General features: G+C 41.8%; 2 protein-coding genes across 2 annotated transcripts; both read left to right on the top strand.

Annotated features, from left to right (window-relative positions):
* Positions 1-6570: 6570 nt before the first annotated feature.
* LOC104447772 (B3 domain-containing protein REM16) lies at positions 6571-9266 on the top strand. Its single transcript, XM_039315004.1, has 5 exons — positions 6571-6786; positions 6900-7018; positions 7622-8177; positions 8430-8608; positions 8708-9266. The coding sequence occupies exons 2-5, from the start codon at positions 6908-6910 to the stop codon at positions 8996-8998; spliced, it is 1137 nt and encodes a 378-aa protein (XP_039170938.1). The 5' UTR covers positions 6571-6786; positions 6900-6907; the 3' UTR covers positions 8999-9266.
* Positions 9267-10569: 1303 nt separating this feature from the next.
* Positions 10570-10977, top strand: LOC120294863 (cytochrome P450 82A4-like). The gene has a single exon (XM_039315669.1). It carries the CDS (start codon positions 10570-10572, stop codon positions 10975-10977), a length of 408 nt encoding a protein of 135 aa, XP_039171603.1.
* Positions 10978-14703: the final 3726 nt, after the last annotated feature.

Genomic DNA, 14703 nt, shown 5'->3' with positions numbered 1-14703 from the left:
AATCTTATGTTTTTTATTTGGATATCTTATTGTCCAATTAGAGACTTCTATTTCCTCATAAGTAATAAACTAAACCTACTATTAAAAAAAAAGAAAAACTAAAAAGTATATGTAGTTGGTTTAGTATGGTTCTCCCTTGGAACTAACAATAGGATCTTTTAGACATCGGGAATTGGATTCAACCAGTTAGTTCGGTCCAGGTGGTTCTTGGTTTAGGCAATTCATTTTGCACATCCCTAATAAATGGTGATCAAGGCTTTGTGGAGACCAACGAGTCAACTATACCCATATGCATTCTCTACAAATATAAAAGGAAAATTCCAAAAACCCTTCATATTTGATGCATTTGATCAAAATAACTCATTAGAGCAGGACTTTTCTCGAAATTAGTGATGTGTTTTAATTGGCCCTTGGCTCATTACTGTTGCTAAAAATCACAAACAAATACAATCGCGTGTAATTTTCAGCAGTCAGGCGAGGATAATTTCGCATTTGAAAATTCATTTCTCCCTAGGGAATTAATAGAAAAATACATATAGAGAGAGAACTAAGGTTTCAAACTGAAGGCAGGATGTAAGTCAAATTCGCGCCTTTTCTTCTCAAGCTAACGATGCGCGTTTCACCTTCTCTTGACATGTAGAGTCCTCTCTCTCGACATGCAGAGTTTTCTGTAGTTTTCTGGGTTTTTCCGAGTTGATCTTCCTTCTTCTCGACTAAACCCTCTTTCCTTTTTACCTCTTCTCACTCTAGATTTTCATTTTCTCTTACAATTCTCAATCCTCTTCTCCGTTGATGATGATCCTCCTCTTCTCGCTTTCCCTGGTAGTCAAGTGACGGGGTTTTCTTATGTACATCTCATCGGAGCTTTGCATGTTGACTTCTACGCCATCACTAGACAGTTTCAGTTATGAATACATCCCACCCTTCGGAAGATGCTCGCCTTGCTGCCTTATGTAATCGACTTGGCCGACTTTGGTCGGAAGAAGACGTGGACGTCTGGGATGATGAAATACCGCCGGAAAAGCTGCAAGAGTGCAAGGCAACCTTAGTGGGTAAAATTCTCTCAGACCCATCAGTTAATTTTCAAGCTCTTCAGAGTACATTAACACGAGTCTGGCGCAATGACCATGTGCAAATTTCTCAACTCGAAGAAGGTCTGTATGTCTTTAAATTCAATTCTGAAACTGAACGGCAAAGAATCTTACATAGTGGCCATTGGCTGTTTGGGCACCATCTCCTGATACTAAAACCATGGCTTCCCAACACGCCTCTTCACTGCTATGATTTCACCACATGCGAATTCTGGGTGCAAATCTTTGGACTCCCTTTGGAAAGATGCACAGCGAGTATGTTCGCCAAGGCTGCTAGACACCTTGGCCAGGTTCAGGAAGTGAGCTTAGCAACAAAAGAGAACTCAGCTATTAAAACAGGGCGGGTACGAGTGAATATTAATCTTAACGAACCATTGAAATCTGGCAAGCTACTCAGATTGGAGGGACAGAATATATGGATTGATTTTAAATATGAGCGCTTATCTTATTATTGCTACTAATGTGGTATCTTGGGCCATTATGCAACACAATGTCAAAATATCCCCTTTGAAGAGGTTAAGATGGAAGGTAAAGATAAGCTATCCTATGGCCCCTGGTTGAGGGCCGAGGTCAAAGAGCACAATCCATTATGGAAAGCTTTCTATGAGAAACAACCAGATCAGGATGAAGTTGAAGAAATTATACCAGAAACTCCATTGCAATCACCTTTATTACTTCCTGTAGCACCTTCAAGCACAAATGATCAACCTCCATCTGTGGAGCTTAATACCACAAAGAACCCTCATAGCAATCCCTTGCCTACCTTGCAAATTTCTTCTATTGCAGAACCGATATTGAAAGAACCTGTGGTGAACAGCAAGAAGCTCAAAAACCCGAGAATGGTGATTAAGGCCGGTCCCCATAAAAAATCAAAGCGTTATAACCCTTATGAGACTCCCTCCTATGTTCAAGTACCTCTGGACGATTCACTCCTTATGGATACCCCGATCTTTGCAGCTGAAGGGGTAGACACAAGGGCTGTGGTGGCTTGCCCAAAACAACCACCGCCAGAACAATGAAAATTATAAGTTGGAATTGTCAGGGGCTAGGCAACCCCCTGACAATTCAAGCTCTAAAAGACATAGTGGTCCATGATAGGCCCGATATTATTTTTTTGATGGAATCCAAAAACCAGGAACCAGTCATCAAGCGATTACAGCGAAATCTTCATTATGAAAACCTTTTTGTGATCAATCCCCTAGGTTTGGCTGGAGGTTTGGTTATTTTTTGGAATGATCAGGTTAATCTTACTATCCACTCTCATGACCAGCATCATATTGATACTATCTGCTCAGATGTTCTGAAAAGGACAACTATGGGTATTACTTTTCTGCATGCTTCAGTAGTATTTCATCAGAGGCAACATCTATGGACAACTTTGCGTCAACTCAGCCATCTACATACCCTACCTTGGGTGTGCATTGGCGACTTTAATGAAATTTTGAATCACTGGGAGAAAGTGGGAAAACGCTTACCTCAGCAATATCGGTTGCAATCTTTTAGAGATTTATTAGACCACTGTGCTTTGATGGATCTTGAAACCAAGGGCTGTACCTACACTTGGGTGAACAATAGAAGTGGTGAGGAAGCTGTAAAGGAGCGAATAGATAGAGCTGTGTGCACAATGGAATGGCGATTAACCTATCCGGAAAGCTGAAGTTTACGCTTTACCGCTATAGGCTCAGACCATTGTCCACTACTCTTAAATACAGAAGTCAAATCAAAAAGGAGGAAAAGGAGGTTCACCTTTGAGTCTTTTTGGCTTCAAGATGATGAATGCCACAGGGTGGTCTTTGATGTATGGTCATCAGCCTTAAATCATCCCTTCAAAGCATCTCCAAAAATTACGAGATGACAACTACAGCTTTGGCTAATTGGAGCGAGAATGAAGTTTACTTGCCGCACATCATCAAATAGATCTCTTAAAGCGAAGCTCCGGTATCACATTAATCAACTGCTAGCTTGATTATAATAACAATCGGGTTAAATCGCTGCAGAGCAGATTCAGAAAATATGGACACGGGAAGGAACACTACCGGGCAATGCGATCTCGCATCAGGCGGTTGAGGGGGGATCGAAACACTAAATTTCTTCACGCTACTATGATTCAAAGACGGAAGAGAAACAGAATCAGCATGCTCAAAGATGTAAATGAGGTATGGATTCGAGACCCAGAACAGGTGAGGCACATGACCAACTGTTTTTTTCAGAACCTTTATTCTACTGCTGGTCATAGAGACTATAGACCCACTTTAATGCAATGCCCAAAGATCGTGACAAATGAAATGAACAATCATTTAACTGCGGAAGTCACAAGAGAGGAAGTACAGCTAGCTAATTTCCAGTTGGGAGCAACAAAAGGTCTAGGACCTGATGGTTTTAATGGCCTCTTTTACCATAGTCATTGGGACATTATACAGGATGATGTTTTTATTACAGTGCAGAATTTTTTCACTACTGGTGTGTTGCCTGCTGATATAAACAGAACTTCTATATGTCTGATTCCCAAAGTACCGAATCCAGAGAGGTTAGATCAATTTCGCCCCATCAGTTTATGTAATTTTCTATACAAAATTATTTCCAAAGTCTTAGCGAATCGATTAAAATGTTGTCTACCAGATTTGATTGCCACAGAACAGAGTGCATTTGTGTCAGGCAGACAGATATAGGACAACATTCTTATAGTTCAAGAGGTCTTACATCAATTTAGAATTCGACAGAGAAAGAAGAAATTTCAGGCAATCCTAAACTGGATATGCGAAAGCTTATGATAAGGTTGAGTGGGACTTCTTGGAGGACTATATGCGTCGATTGGGTTTCATGATCGATGGGTGGTTTGGCTGATGCAATGTGTTAAAACTACCTCTCTTAGTGTCAAAATCAATGGCGAAGATCTACCTTTCTTTACACCAACCAGGGGAATTAGGCAGGGAGATCCTCTTTCACCCTACCTTTTCATACTTGTGGCTAATATGTTATCCACTCTTATTCAGAATGCTATAAATATGGGTCATCTGCGAGGACTGAAATTTAACAGGAGCTGTCCGGTTTTATCCTATCTATTCTTTGCCGATGATGAGATATTTTTTCTAGATGGTAAAACGCTGGAATGTCAAAATTTGGCGAGCATTTTAAACCAGTACTGTATTGCAACAGGACAGCAGATAAATAGAAATAAATCAGGCCTCTTTGCTAGCAAAAACTGTCCTATGTCCCTCAAGTTAAATATGGCCGGAGTACTAAGAGTGCCAATCCTTGATAAAACTGGAAAGTATCTAGGTATTCCCTCAGATTGGGGGTCCTCAAAGAGGGATATGTTTGCTTGGATTCACACGAGGGTGAATGCTAAATTGGCTGGGTGGAAAGAACAGTTGATTTCTAAAGGAGGGAAGGAGGTTCTGTTAAAAGCTGTGATTCGAGCTCTACCGCAGTATGCGATGTCAATATTTAAGATTCCTGTCTCCATCTGCAAGTCTGTTGAACAAAAGATGGCTAAGTTTTGGTGGCAACACACTAGCACTAAGTCTGGAATTCACTGGAAGTGCTGGGATATTCTAAAAGAGAGGAAAAGTACAGGGGGGTTGGTTTTCAAGACTTATTATCCTTTAATAAAGCCCTTCTGGGAAAGCAGGCATGGAGACTTTTTCAAAATCCTTTATCTTTGTGGTGCAAACTATTCAAAGCCTTATATTTTTCATCTACCGATTTTTGGCATGCAGAATAGGGATCCCGACCCTCTTGGGGCTGGCGAAGTCTTCTCTTGGGCCGAGATTCAATTCTTCCTAAGTTGAGTTGGTCAGTCGGCAATGGCCAGAGAATCAACGTGAGACAAGACAAATGGCTACCTATGGGAACATTATGTGGACCTCCTAATAGGGATGAACCAAGCATAGTTGCAGACTACATCAATACAGCACAAAATGAATGGAACACCCAACTTCTCAAACATACATTTTTGATGAGCATATAGTGAAAGAAATTCTGGCAATTAGATTATGGCCAGCATCTACTGAAGACAAAATTGTATGGATAGAAACTGTAGATGGACAATTCACAGTGAAGAGTGCGTATCATCTCATACAGAAATCAGAGGCTACACAGACAGATTCTCGCCCATCCTCATCTTATATTACCCCCACTCACCTATGGAAGCAAATTTGGAAAACCAAGACGGCCCCTAAAATCCGCATCTTTCTTTGGTCTATCGGCCACAATGCGGTTCCTACAAAGTACAATCTGTTCCGTCGCCGAATCACCAATGATCCATTTTGTATTCTCTGTTCTACCCGTTCCCATGAAACAACGAACATTTATTTCTGCATTGCCCTTGGACACAATGATTTGGAACCATCCTAATGTACAAATCACAAGTAATGGCTTTTGCAAATCATCGCATTGATGCTTGGCTTGAGATATATCACAACGAGAAAGGTAACGTCTTTGGAATTTGAGACCATAGCAGCTCTTTTATGGCAAATCGGAAGGCCGAAACCATGTCATCTTCCGCCACCACTTCGCGCATCCGGACCGATTGTGGAATCGGCTCTAGCTCTCGCTCACCCGCACATTACGGTTCGAAACACCAATTGCAGCAAAGCAACGAGAAGATAGGAAACAAATCGCCGACCCCTAACACTACCTGGCTCCCACCGGTGCATGGTATGATGAAGGTTAATATAGATGGTGCCTTTCCCATTGCAGAAAACCTGGGTGCGATCTCTAGTATCACTCGGGACCACACAGGCAGCTTGCTTGGAGGCTTCACCAAAAGCGTTCCAGCATCTTCCGCACTTGAAATAGATATTCAAGCTTTCTTACATACTCTAAAAGATCTTCTTCAACAAGGGAAGCATCACTCTGACCTGATCATTGAAACCGACTGCCTAATTTTGGTTGAAGTAATGAATCATGAGCGTCTCCCACCGTTGGAATGCCGTGCTCTTCTCGCCGAATGCGAAGACTTTTTGCCCTCTTTTTCGAACCTGAAGGTGCATCATTGCAGAAGATTAGCAAATGCCCTAGCCGATTGGGCTGCGAAAGCCCACGGTCGAGGTTCCCTTCCCCCAACTTGGGCCTCGTCACCTGTTCCTCCGATGTTAGATCTGATTTGTAATGAAGCCCTACTTGCGGGTTGTACTCTTTTCCCTACTTAATGAGCAATTTAGTCTTTTTCCGACCAAAAAAAAAAAAAAAAAAACGATGCGCGTTCAAGATTTTCCCGTTTCTCCACCTCTATATTTCGAGCTTCGGAGATTCGATTCGTCGACACGTGACCGTCACGTGCCCAGCGGGACAGGCGTCAATAGCGGCCGGGGGAGTCTCTCGGAATTTCGTCACGCTTATCAGAAATATCAACAGCAGTTAAAAAAGGGACACAGCTTCGAGTCTTTTGACGACGCAGACGACGACAACAGCGTACCGTGTCAGTGGAAGCCACGTGGGATTTGCGGGACGATGACCAGCATTTTCTTTGGGGCTCTCTCCTCTGCCTCGACCTCAACTAAATTTAATCTTTGCCGTAACTCCATCCCGTCATCAACTCCCGCGTAACAGTAACTGCTGGTTTGGTTCCGCTACCGCGATGATCCCGTGCTCTTGACCTGTTCTGTTCTCGTTTGCGTTAGGGGGTACTGTGGCAGAAGGGGAAAGAGAAATTTCTCGAGCGTCTCGAATCGCTCTCGCTCACCACTTTTGAGTAGGAGTGCTGCTCATCTACTCTTTCTCGTTTTAATGTCTCCTTCCGATTTCTGGAACATTTCTTCGGATTGGGTCAGTCTTTGTTCTGTAAGAAGTTTCTTGATTTTTCAGGTCAGCAAATGGAGGGGGCATGCAAGGAATGCAAAAGCTGGGAGGAGGAGATCTACTGGACCCATTTCCATTCCATCCATTTCTGCCAGTTCCTTCAGGGTGACTTTCATCAGCAGCTTGTGAGTCTGCTCCTCCATTCACTCCTCTTATTTCCAGCAAGAGAGAAGGGGGAAAAAGGAATCTTTTTTTATACCGGCTTGGAAACTGAAGAAGGCGACTGTTTTTTGTCGTGCGCTGATCTTGTTTGTCTCTGGACTTTGTTGGCTTGAAATAGAGGGTGTCTTTGTGGATTATATCTTGCTTTTAGGCCAGAGTGACAGATTTAGGTTAAGTCAGCAGTAGCATCAGTTAGTAAAATTTTTCCTCATTATAAGTGGCCCGATCACAAATTTTCTTTCACAATGTTGAGTTTCTGAGCCTTTTAGTTTGGTGGCAAGCATGAGTCAGTCAAACTCGCTTTGGGGACCATGTAGCAGAGTCATGCCTGGGAGAGACACGACTGATATTAGCTAACGATGATGGGCACAACACAAAATCCCTGTGACCATAAAGATGCCAATGACGCTTTTATTACAATCTCTGCTGTAGTTGTGAATGTTGATTCTTTTTCATTGATTTCAATTCTCGTGCATAGAGTTCTCTGGTTTTGTCGCATATTTGTCTCATATTTGTCGCGGTCCCTTCTCTTGAAAGTCGATAGTTAGATTTTTCTCTGTGCACAGGCTATACCCAAAAAATTTGCCGAGAATCTGAGAAGCAAGTTACCTGAAAATGTGGTTTTAAAGGGTCCTAGCGGCGCGACATGGAAAGTTGGCACCGTGGCTGATGATGAAAACTTGCTTTTCAAACACGGTTGGCAAGATTTCGTGAAAGATCATGCACTGGAGAAGAATGATATTTTGGTATTCAGGTACAACGGAGAGTCCTCTTTTAATGTCTTAGTGTTCAACCAACACAGTTTGTGTGAGAAGGAGGCTGCGTATTTCCACAAAAGATGCAGCCACAATCCGGCGGACAGAGAGTGCGGTACGAAGCGAAAACTCGGGGATTCTTCAGTCGAGGCTATGCATACTCCCGTGTCTCATGATGTGAAACGAACTCTTACTGAGGATCCTCGGGAGGACAGGACTGTGACAGTAGCTGATCGCAACATATTATCTCAAGCCAAAGCTTCTGAAAACTTGATCGAGGCGGGTGCTTCAGGGAAGCCACGTAATAAGAAGGCTACCCCAAAAAAGAAACTGTCTGTCGCTTTTGAATGTCTGGAGGAAAAACCAGGTACTTGACTTAAGAACCACACACTATGTTCTTTGATTAATTAAGTGGCAAATAAAATGTATGGCGTATTTTTTTTTTTTTTCACTTTCTTTTAACTAAGAAATAAGATGGATAATAGTTAGAAACTGTAATTCCACGAGTGTGAATTATGAAATGGAGTTCTAGATTTTCGGCACAAACATCTCTCAAAAGTACTTTATCAGCAGCCCAAGGTTCTAATTGTTCGTGTTTTAAAATGTATTTATGTGACAGATTCAACACCAAAGTCCCTGTTTATCGGTTCACGGGGCTCTCCAGTTTATGTATCCAACAGAAGACCTGTCACAGAAGAGGAGGAATCCTCTGCCTTCAAGCTTGCGCGGGCTGCAGCATCAAGCGATAGCTTCCTGGTAGTTATGCGACCCACGCATGTATACAAGAGATTTTATTTGGTAAGTTTCTGTACTCCTAGTCCATTCTATTAGCTTCTTATACATCGCAGCCTTTTCAGCTAATTTGTGATATTTATCGTTGATCTTTGTACGACGCAGTCAATTCCTACTGATTGGGCAACAACGCATATGGATCGCCGCAACCAGGATGTGATTCTTCGTGTTGGTGAGGGCACATGGCATGCCCGGTACAGGCTCACAGGCCGTGGGAGTGGGGGGCTGTCTTCTGGATGGAAGAACTTCACTTTGGAGAACAACTTGGAGCAGTCTGATGTGTGCGTTTTCAATCTCGCAGACAGCATCAGTAAGAACATCATCCTGGACGTCACCATCTTCCGTGTGGTTGAGGATATAGTCCCTCCAACCCTGGTGAATTCTTTCTCTGTCTAGAGGCCATTGAAAGCTATCTTAAAATGGTCTAGTCAAACAGTGCAAAGTCTTCCCCATAACTTTTTAGCCTGTGGTGGCCATGGTTGAATCCAGAGCCGTTTGGCATTTTGGCTACTCTTGGGCAATGGACAATGTCTTCTTATCGTGCTTTCTTTTTATCGTGAACAGTGGTCAACTCGGTGAAGGAAGTATGTAATATATATAACATCGAACTCAATGTGTGCTAGTTCATGGTGTTTCAGTAAAGCAAATTCTGTTCGACCTAAAAGCCTTTAGCGTTCGAGATAGCTAGTGGCCTCGTGCTAACTCTTACGAGGCAATATTCTCTCTTCACTGTATATGAGCATTTCAGAATTTCAGCTGGTTCAGGGTCAGACAAGAAACCGCATCGGGAATTTCATCTAATACAGGTCAAACCAGGAATGGCCTTCTTCATTATCAGTTGATGAAGTGATCTGCCATTATCATGAAATCCAGGAGCACATGCTAATATGATAACTCCGAAAAAGGAGGAGCAAGACAAATTAGATGAGGCGATATCTGGGAATGCTTGTTTGAGTTATTTCTTTTCAGAGTGTGATATGGACCGACGTGCATGGGGGACTTCAGACGGTCAAAATGAGTTGAAGGTGATGTTGGTGATAGTTTATGCAGTCAGTTGTATTACGCGATTTCACACGTTTAATTTTAATCTGACATAGTGTCCTGTTATCTCGTTGATTTTTACTATGTATTGATAGGAACCCATGTCTAGTGTACTGAAATCAAATGTATCGTATCAACCAAAGACTTCGCTCTTTATTCAATCCACTGATTGCCATGAATCTCCTCTTCTCATGCCTCAACACCAGAGAATCCCGATAGCTGTCATTTTGACTAGTTTCTACTTAGAAGTTTGGCTAAGCTCAACCACCGGAAGCTGCCGGTGGATGGCCCATCTTCTGGCCATCTCCACCGGCCAGGAGGTCCCAAACTCACACTCTAGACCTTGGGTGCTTCGGCCGACAAGTACAGACCCATCTTCAGGATCTGCGTCGGAGTGCCCCCGATGGTGGTGGTTTTAGTTGGGAGGCCGCTTAGGAGTAGTCATTTAAATGCTCTGGTAATCATAGTTATTTCAACCGGAGGTAGGAATGTGTGGTCAGTGCGAATTAGAGTTCGATATGACTTTTATCCACCGGTTTGTCCATGCCATTTTGTTTTCAACCTCGCACCACAAATATCTATCGCCTCCTATTAAACTAGAGACTCGTAGAACATTAATCATAAGAATTCTAGACTATAATGGAAGACTGATCAATATTTCAACGAGTACCTTCTGTAGACCCCTAAACTGAAAGGTACATGGAGCTTTGGCGATGCTGGTTGGCCTATCTTCTTCCCAAGCCTTTGTGGCCTCAATCCGCCGGCTTATTTATGCAAATTTAATCCATGCATTTGTCACATTCTTCAACTAACCTCCGAATAAAAGCTAGAGACTTGTAAGAGACTGATCCCATAGGAGTTTAGGCTAAGAACATCGATCCAGAACAAAGGGACTTTGCTCTTTCAACCCTTTCTTTACAGCCACCATGGATCTCCTCTTCTCGTACCTTAACACCAGCAACATCGGAATCGTAACGGCGATTCTCTTGACGATTTGGTTCCTCCAGAGGTCGTCTAGAGCCGGCAAAGCCAAGCTACCGCCGGAAGCCGCTGGGAAATGGCCCCTTTTCGGCCATTTCCACCTCCTAGCGGGACCCAAACTTCCGCACGAGGTCTTGTGCGAATTGGCCGACAGGTACTGGCTCATCTTCAGAATCCGCATAGGGGTGTACCCGACGTTGGTGGTTTGTAGTCACGAGGCGGCCAAAGAGTGCTTCACGGCGCACGACGTCGCGGTCTCTTCGCGTCCCAAGCTCATGAGCGGGAAGCTCTTGGGCTATGACTATGCAAATTTCGGGTCCGCCCCGTATGGGGCGTTTTGGAGCGAGATGTAGAAAGTGACGGCCTTGAAGCTGCTCTCCAGTCGCCAGCTTCAGCTGCTGAGTCATACCAGAGAGTCAGAGATGGAGAGTTGTTTGAAAGCTATGTACAGGTAGGCCTGACCAAGTTGGAAAGTAATCCATAAAATTACACCATCTGATGTTTCCAAATAAAAGAGAGAACGATACTCAGTTCCTACACATGAAAGACCAAGAAGAGATTTAACAGTTATGTAATGAGATGTACATCAATGAAGATAAAGTTTAAGGACACGATACGTGATCATTATTGTTGAAGTATCTTGCATAATTTGTCTATTGGTGTGTATGCTTTTGGTATACTTGTGGTCTCCTTCTACTCATAAATTTATTTGGGTTTGACATTATAATATGGTATTAGAGTTAGATTTTGCCTGGTTTATTTCAGGTGTAGTCCCATGCGCCAATTTCACTAGTCAGTCCTAATTTCAACTTGCATGTGAGAAGTTGCGTTGTCCTAATTGTAGAATATTATTCTCATAAACAATTTATCAATTAAGAACAAACGGATCCATACATGATTGTAAAATACCAAGATCAATAAATTCAGCGGAATTAAAGCGTACCTGTTTGAGTCATTGCTTTACTTCAAGAAAACTAGATTACTCTGATAATCAGGGATATATTGGAATACTAGATCTTCCTCTCTATGACCTATTTCGATATAGCAGCTTTCAATGAGATTAAAGGTAACTGATAGATATAACTTACCCTTTTATAGGCTAGAGAGGGGACCTAGCAAATCCTAATCAATATCGTGTCAACTGGGCCATTCCCATTACAAGCTTCAGTCAAATACAATTGCCTACACTTTGCTGCTCAACTACGCCCGTTAACAACAGATGCGAATACCCAATTCAATCAGATCACTTTAAGGTTTAACAAATATTGGAATATCCATTGTTGACACCTAATTTAGATTAATTTTTAGAAAATAAAAGATTAGAGGGAAATTTTGAAAAGAAATTTTGAATTCAAAATAATTCAACAGTCGGATTTTGGAGCCATTTCTTTGTTGGAGAAGTTGAGCGAAAATCTCCACCGGCGAGAGGTTGAGCAAAAATCTCTACCGGCGAAACAAACTCGAATTTTCGCTTTATAAATAGAGGGGTTCTTCTTCACCTTTCGGGGGGAGCGGAGGTTACTTTTCGTCAAAAATTGAAAAGTAAAGAAAATAAAAAAAGAGGAGAAAGAGAGAGTACGAAAGCAGAGGAGAGTGTGCGGCTGCAGAGGGAAAAAGTGAAAAGGAAAGGAAAAAGCCAAAGTAGAGGGGAAGAAGTGATGGGACATTTACTGTTCATCTTCTTCCCCACATTTGCTGCCCAATCGCGAGTTTCTCTTCACCCGCTGCGCTCGCATCGCCGGTCTCCACCAGCCATCGTCGCGCCGACTCACGACGACCCAAGCGCCGACGCCCGGCGACACCACCGCGCCCGCAACCCGTGACACCGCCGATTCCGAACCGGCCCACACCTCCCGCGTTGCCTGCGTCGCGACCACCCGGTGCTCGACGCCCGACGACCGCACTCTCGCACCAGCGAGCTCGTCCCGACGCCTCGCTGCAACGACCACCGCCGCAAGTCTCCTCCCGTGACGCCGGCTGCAGCGCCGACGTCCTCCCCGCTTTCCGTCTCGCCGCCGGTGATAGCTCCGCCATTGCGCCCCATCCCGAGCCACCATCGCCGCGACGACCCGACGCTGCGCCCTCCTCCGAACCGACGCCCCGTGACTGCCGTGATATGCACTCCATCACCCCTCCGCACGCCGATCAAGCCGCCGGACTCCGCCACCAACGCCGAGAAGCTGGTCCCGCTTGCCCTTGCCGCCGCCCGTTCTCGCCGGTCCGCCTTCGCCGGAGTTCCCGGTGACCAGCCGCACGAGCTGCCGAGCTTTTCTTTTAGAAGCAAAGGAAAAAGAAAAAGAAAAACAAAAGAAAAGAGAAAAGCAAATTAGGTAGTTTGTTTTTTTCTTTATTTTATTATTTATTCATTTTAAATTTTGTTATTATTGTTTAAGTTAGAATATGATTTGTCAATATTAATATCTGTGCATTTTGTAGGCATTATACGTAAGGATTTTGTCCGAACTTATTGTAATTATTAATTTGATCCGAGAGACATCGGATCAATTTTTTAATTATATTAAGTTTCAGGCTTTTTGACGGTATTTTGGTTGTTAAATCAATGTAATTATTAATTTGATCCGTAAGATTTCGGATTAGATTTTTAATTATTTTGAACTCTTTGTCGTGATAATTAGGTTTAAAATAATCATTAATTTGATCGTGAGACAACGGGTCATTTTTTCGGTTATTTTAATCATTTATTTATTGAATATCTTGATTGTTTAGATTTAATGTTTAGTCGATAATTACTTGTTTTGGAAAAACACTAAAATACTAAAAAAATCAAAAATCAAAATCTTGCATCAAAGCATGTAGGTTTAATAAATCAGACATGTAGGATTAGGTTTATGAAATTTTCATCGTCTAGTAATTATTGTTAAGTTCACTTAGTTAGAAATTGCTCGTCATTAGAATTAGGTCATTTAATTAATTTAGATTGCATATTTAATCGTTGCATTTCTTTAATTTTGAATTTCATGGAAAATACAAAAAAAAAAAAAAAAAAAAAAAAAGAATAAATTCATTTCATGCTTTAGGATAGATTGCATGCTTATTCATGTTATATATTTTAGGTCATATCGCCACGTCATATCATTTCCTTGGTTAGATAATAGGTTAATTCATAATTAATTTCATTTCATATCATCATTATTTAGCATAGGTTGCATATATGCATTAAAAAATGAATCATCATAAAAAATCATAAAAGAACATGCATATAGAATTACCACGTCATACATCTCATATCATACAGCATATGCATATTTATGGTTATATAAATTAGATTGCATATATATAGTGATAAGTTTAAGTCATACCATATGAATTGTATCTCACATGTCATTAAAATAAATCAATGCATATTAAATTTAGATTAAGATTGCCTATAATTAACAATTTTTATAAAAAAGAAAAAAAGAAAAATTAGGTGTCTTGTTATTTAGAAATCATGTTTAGGGCATGCATTTTTATTAGCATTTTTATTGAATGTTATTTTATTGATTGTGCACCCGCATGACCACCATTTGCATGTTAGTAGTTTAGGTTAAAATTAATTAACATTGTCTGCTAAATATTTTTGAAATTAAAATAAAAGGTACCGAAAGGGCGTTAGACTAATCTAGCGTAATCATGTCCCCGAACTTATTGAATCTCTGGTTCGTAAAAATAAAGTATTCTCTCATACTTTATTTGGGTTTCTAATCAACCCTAATTGATTAGTGGCGGCTCCAAATTGAATAGAATTGCATGTTTAAATGAATTAATTTCTATCAAGTCGCGATTGGTAGGACTTGGGAGGGTTCGTGCCAAGTTTTAGGACTTAGTAATCCATTAACCTAAACTTTAGGATAGCTCTGAAAATTTTAGGTCGCGACAGCTTGGCGACTCCGCTGGGGACTAGAGTTAAAACTCATAGTGGACATAGGCCTGTTTTATTTTTTATTTTTTATTTTTTTAAGAAAAATATTTTGTTTGGCAGCATGGAAACAAGGTACGCTCCTAACATGAAGTGTTAAATGTTTTTGCATATGGGAGGTATAAGGGGAGTAGTCTTTGTTAACCCTTGTTTTGCAGGT

The sequence above is a fragment of the Eucalyptus grandis genome, chromosome 6, assembly GCF_016545825.1.
Source record: "Eucalyptus grandis isolate ANBG69807.140 chromosome 6, ASM1654582v1, whole genome shotgun sequence".
NCBI classification, from domain to species: domain Eukaryota; kingdom Viridiplantae; phylum Streptophyta; class Magnoliopsida; order Myrtales; family Myrtaceae; genus Eucalyptus; species Eucalyptus grandis.
Note: the sequence above shows the minus strand (reverse complement) of the source record. Positions and strands in the feature narration are given on the sequence as shown.

Excerpts from the sequence above, each read along its gene's own strand:
- LOC104447772 (XM_039315004.1), top strand. The coding sequence starts at position 6,908 with ATGGAGGGGGCATGCAAGGAATGCAAAAGCTGGGAGGAGGAGATCTAC. Across the intron at positions 7,019-7,621 it reads GTGACTTTCATCAGCAGCTT|GCTATACCCAAAAAATTTGC; the intron begins GTGAGTCTGCTC and ends CTCTGTGCACAG. Across the intron at positions 8,178-8,429 it reads ATGTCTGGAGGAAAAACCAG|ATTCAACACCAAAGTCCCTG; the intron begins GTACTTGACTTA and ends TTTATGTGACAG.
- LOC120294863 (XM_039315669.1), top strand. The coding sequence starts at position 10,570 with ATGGATCTCCTCTTCTCGTACCTTAACACCAGCAACATCGGAATCGTA.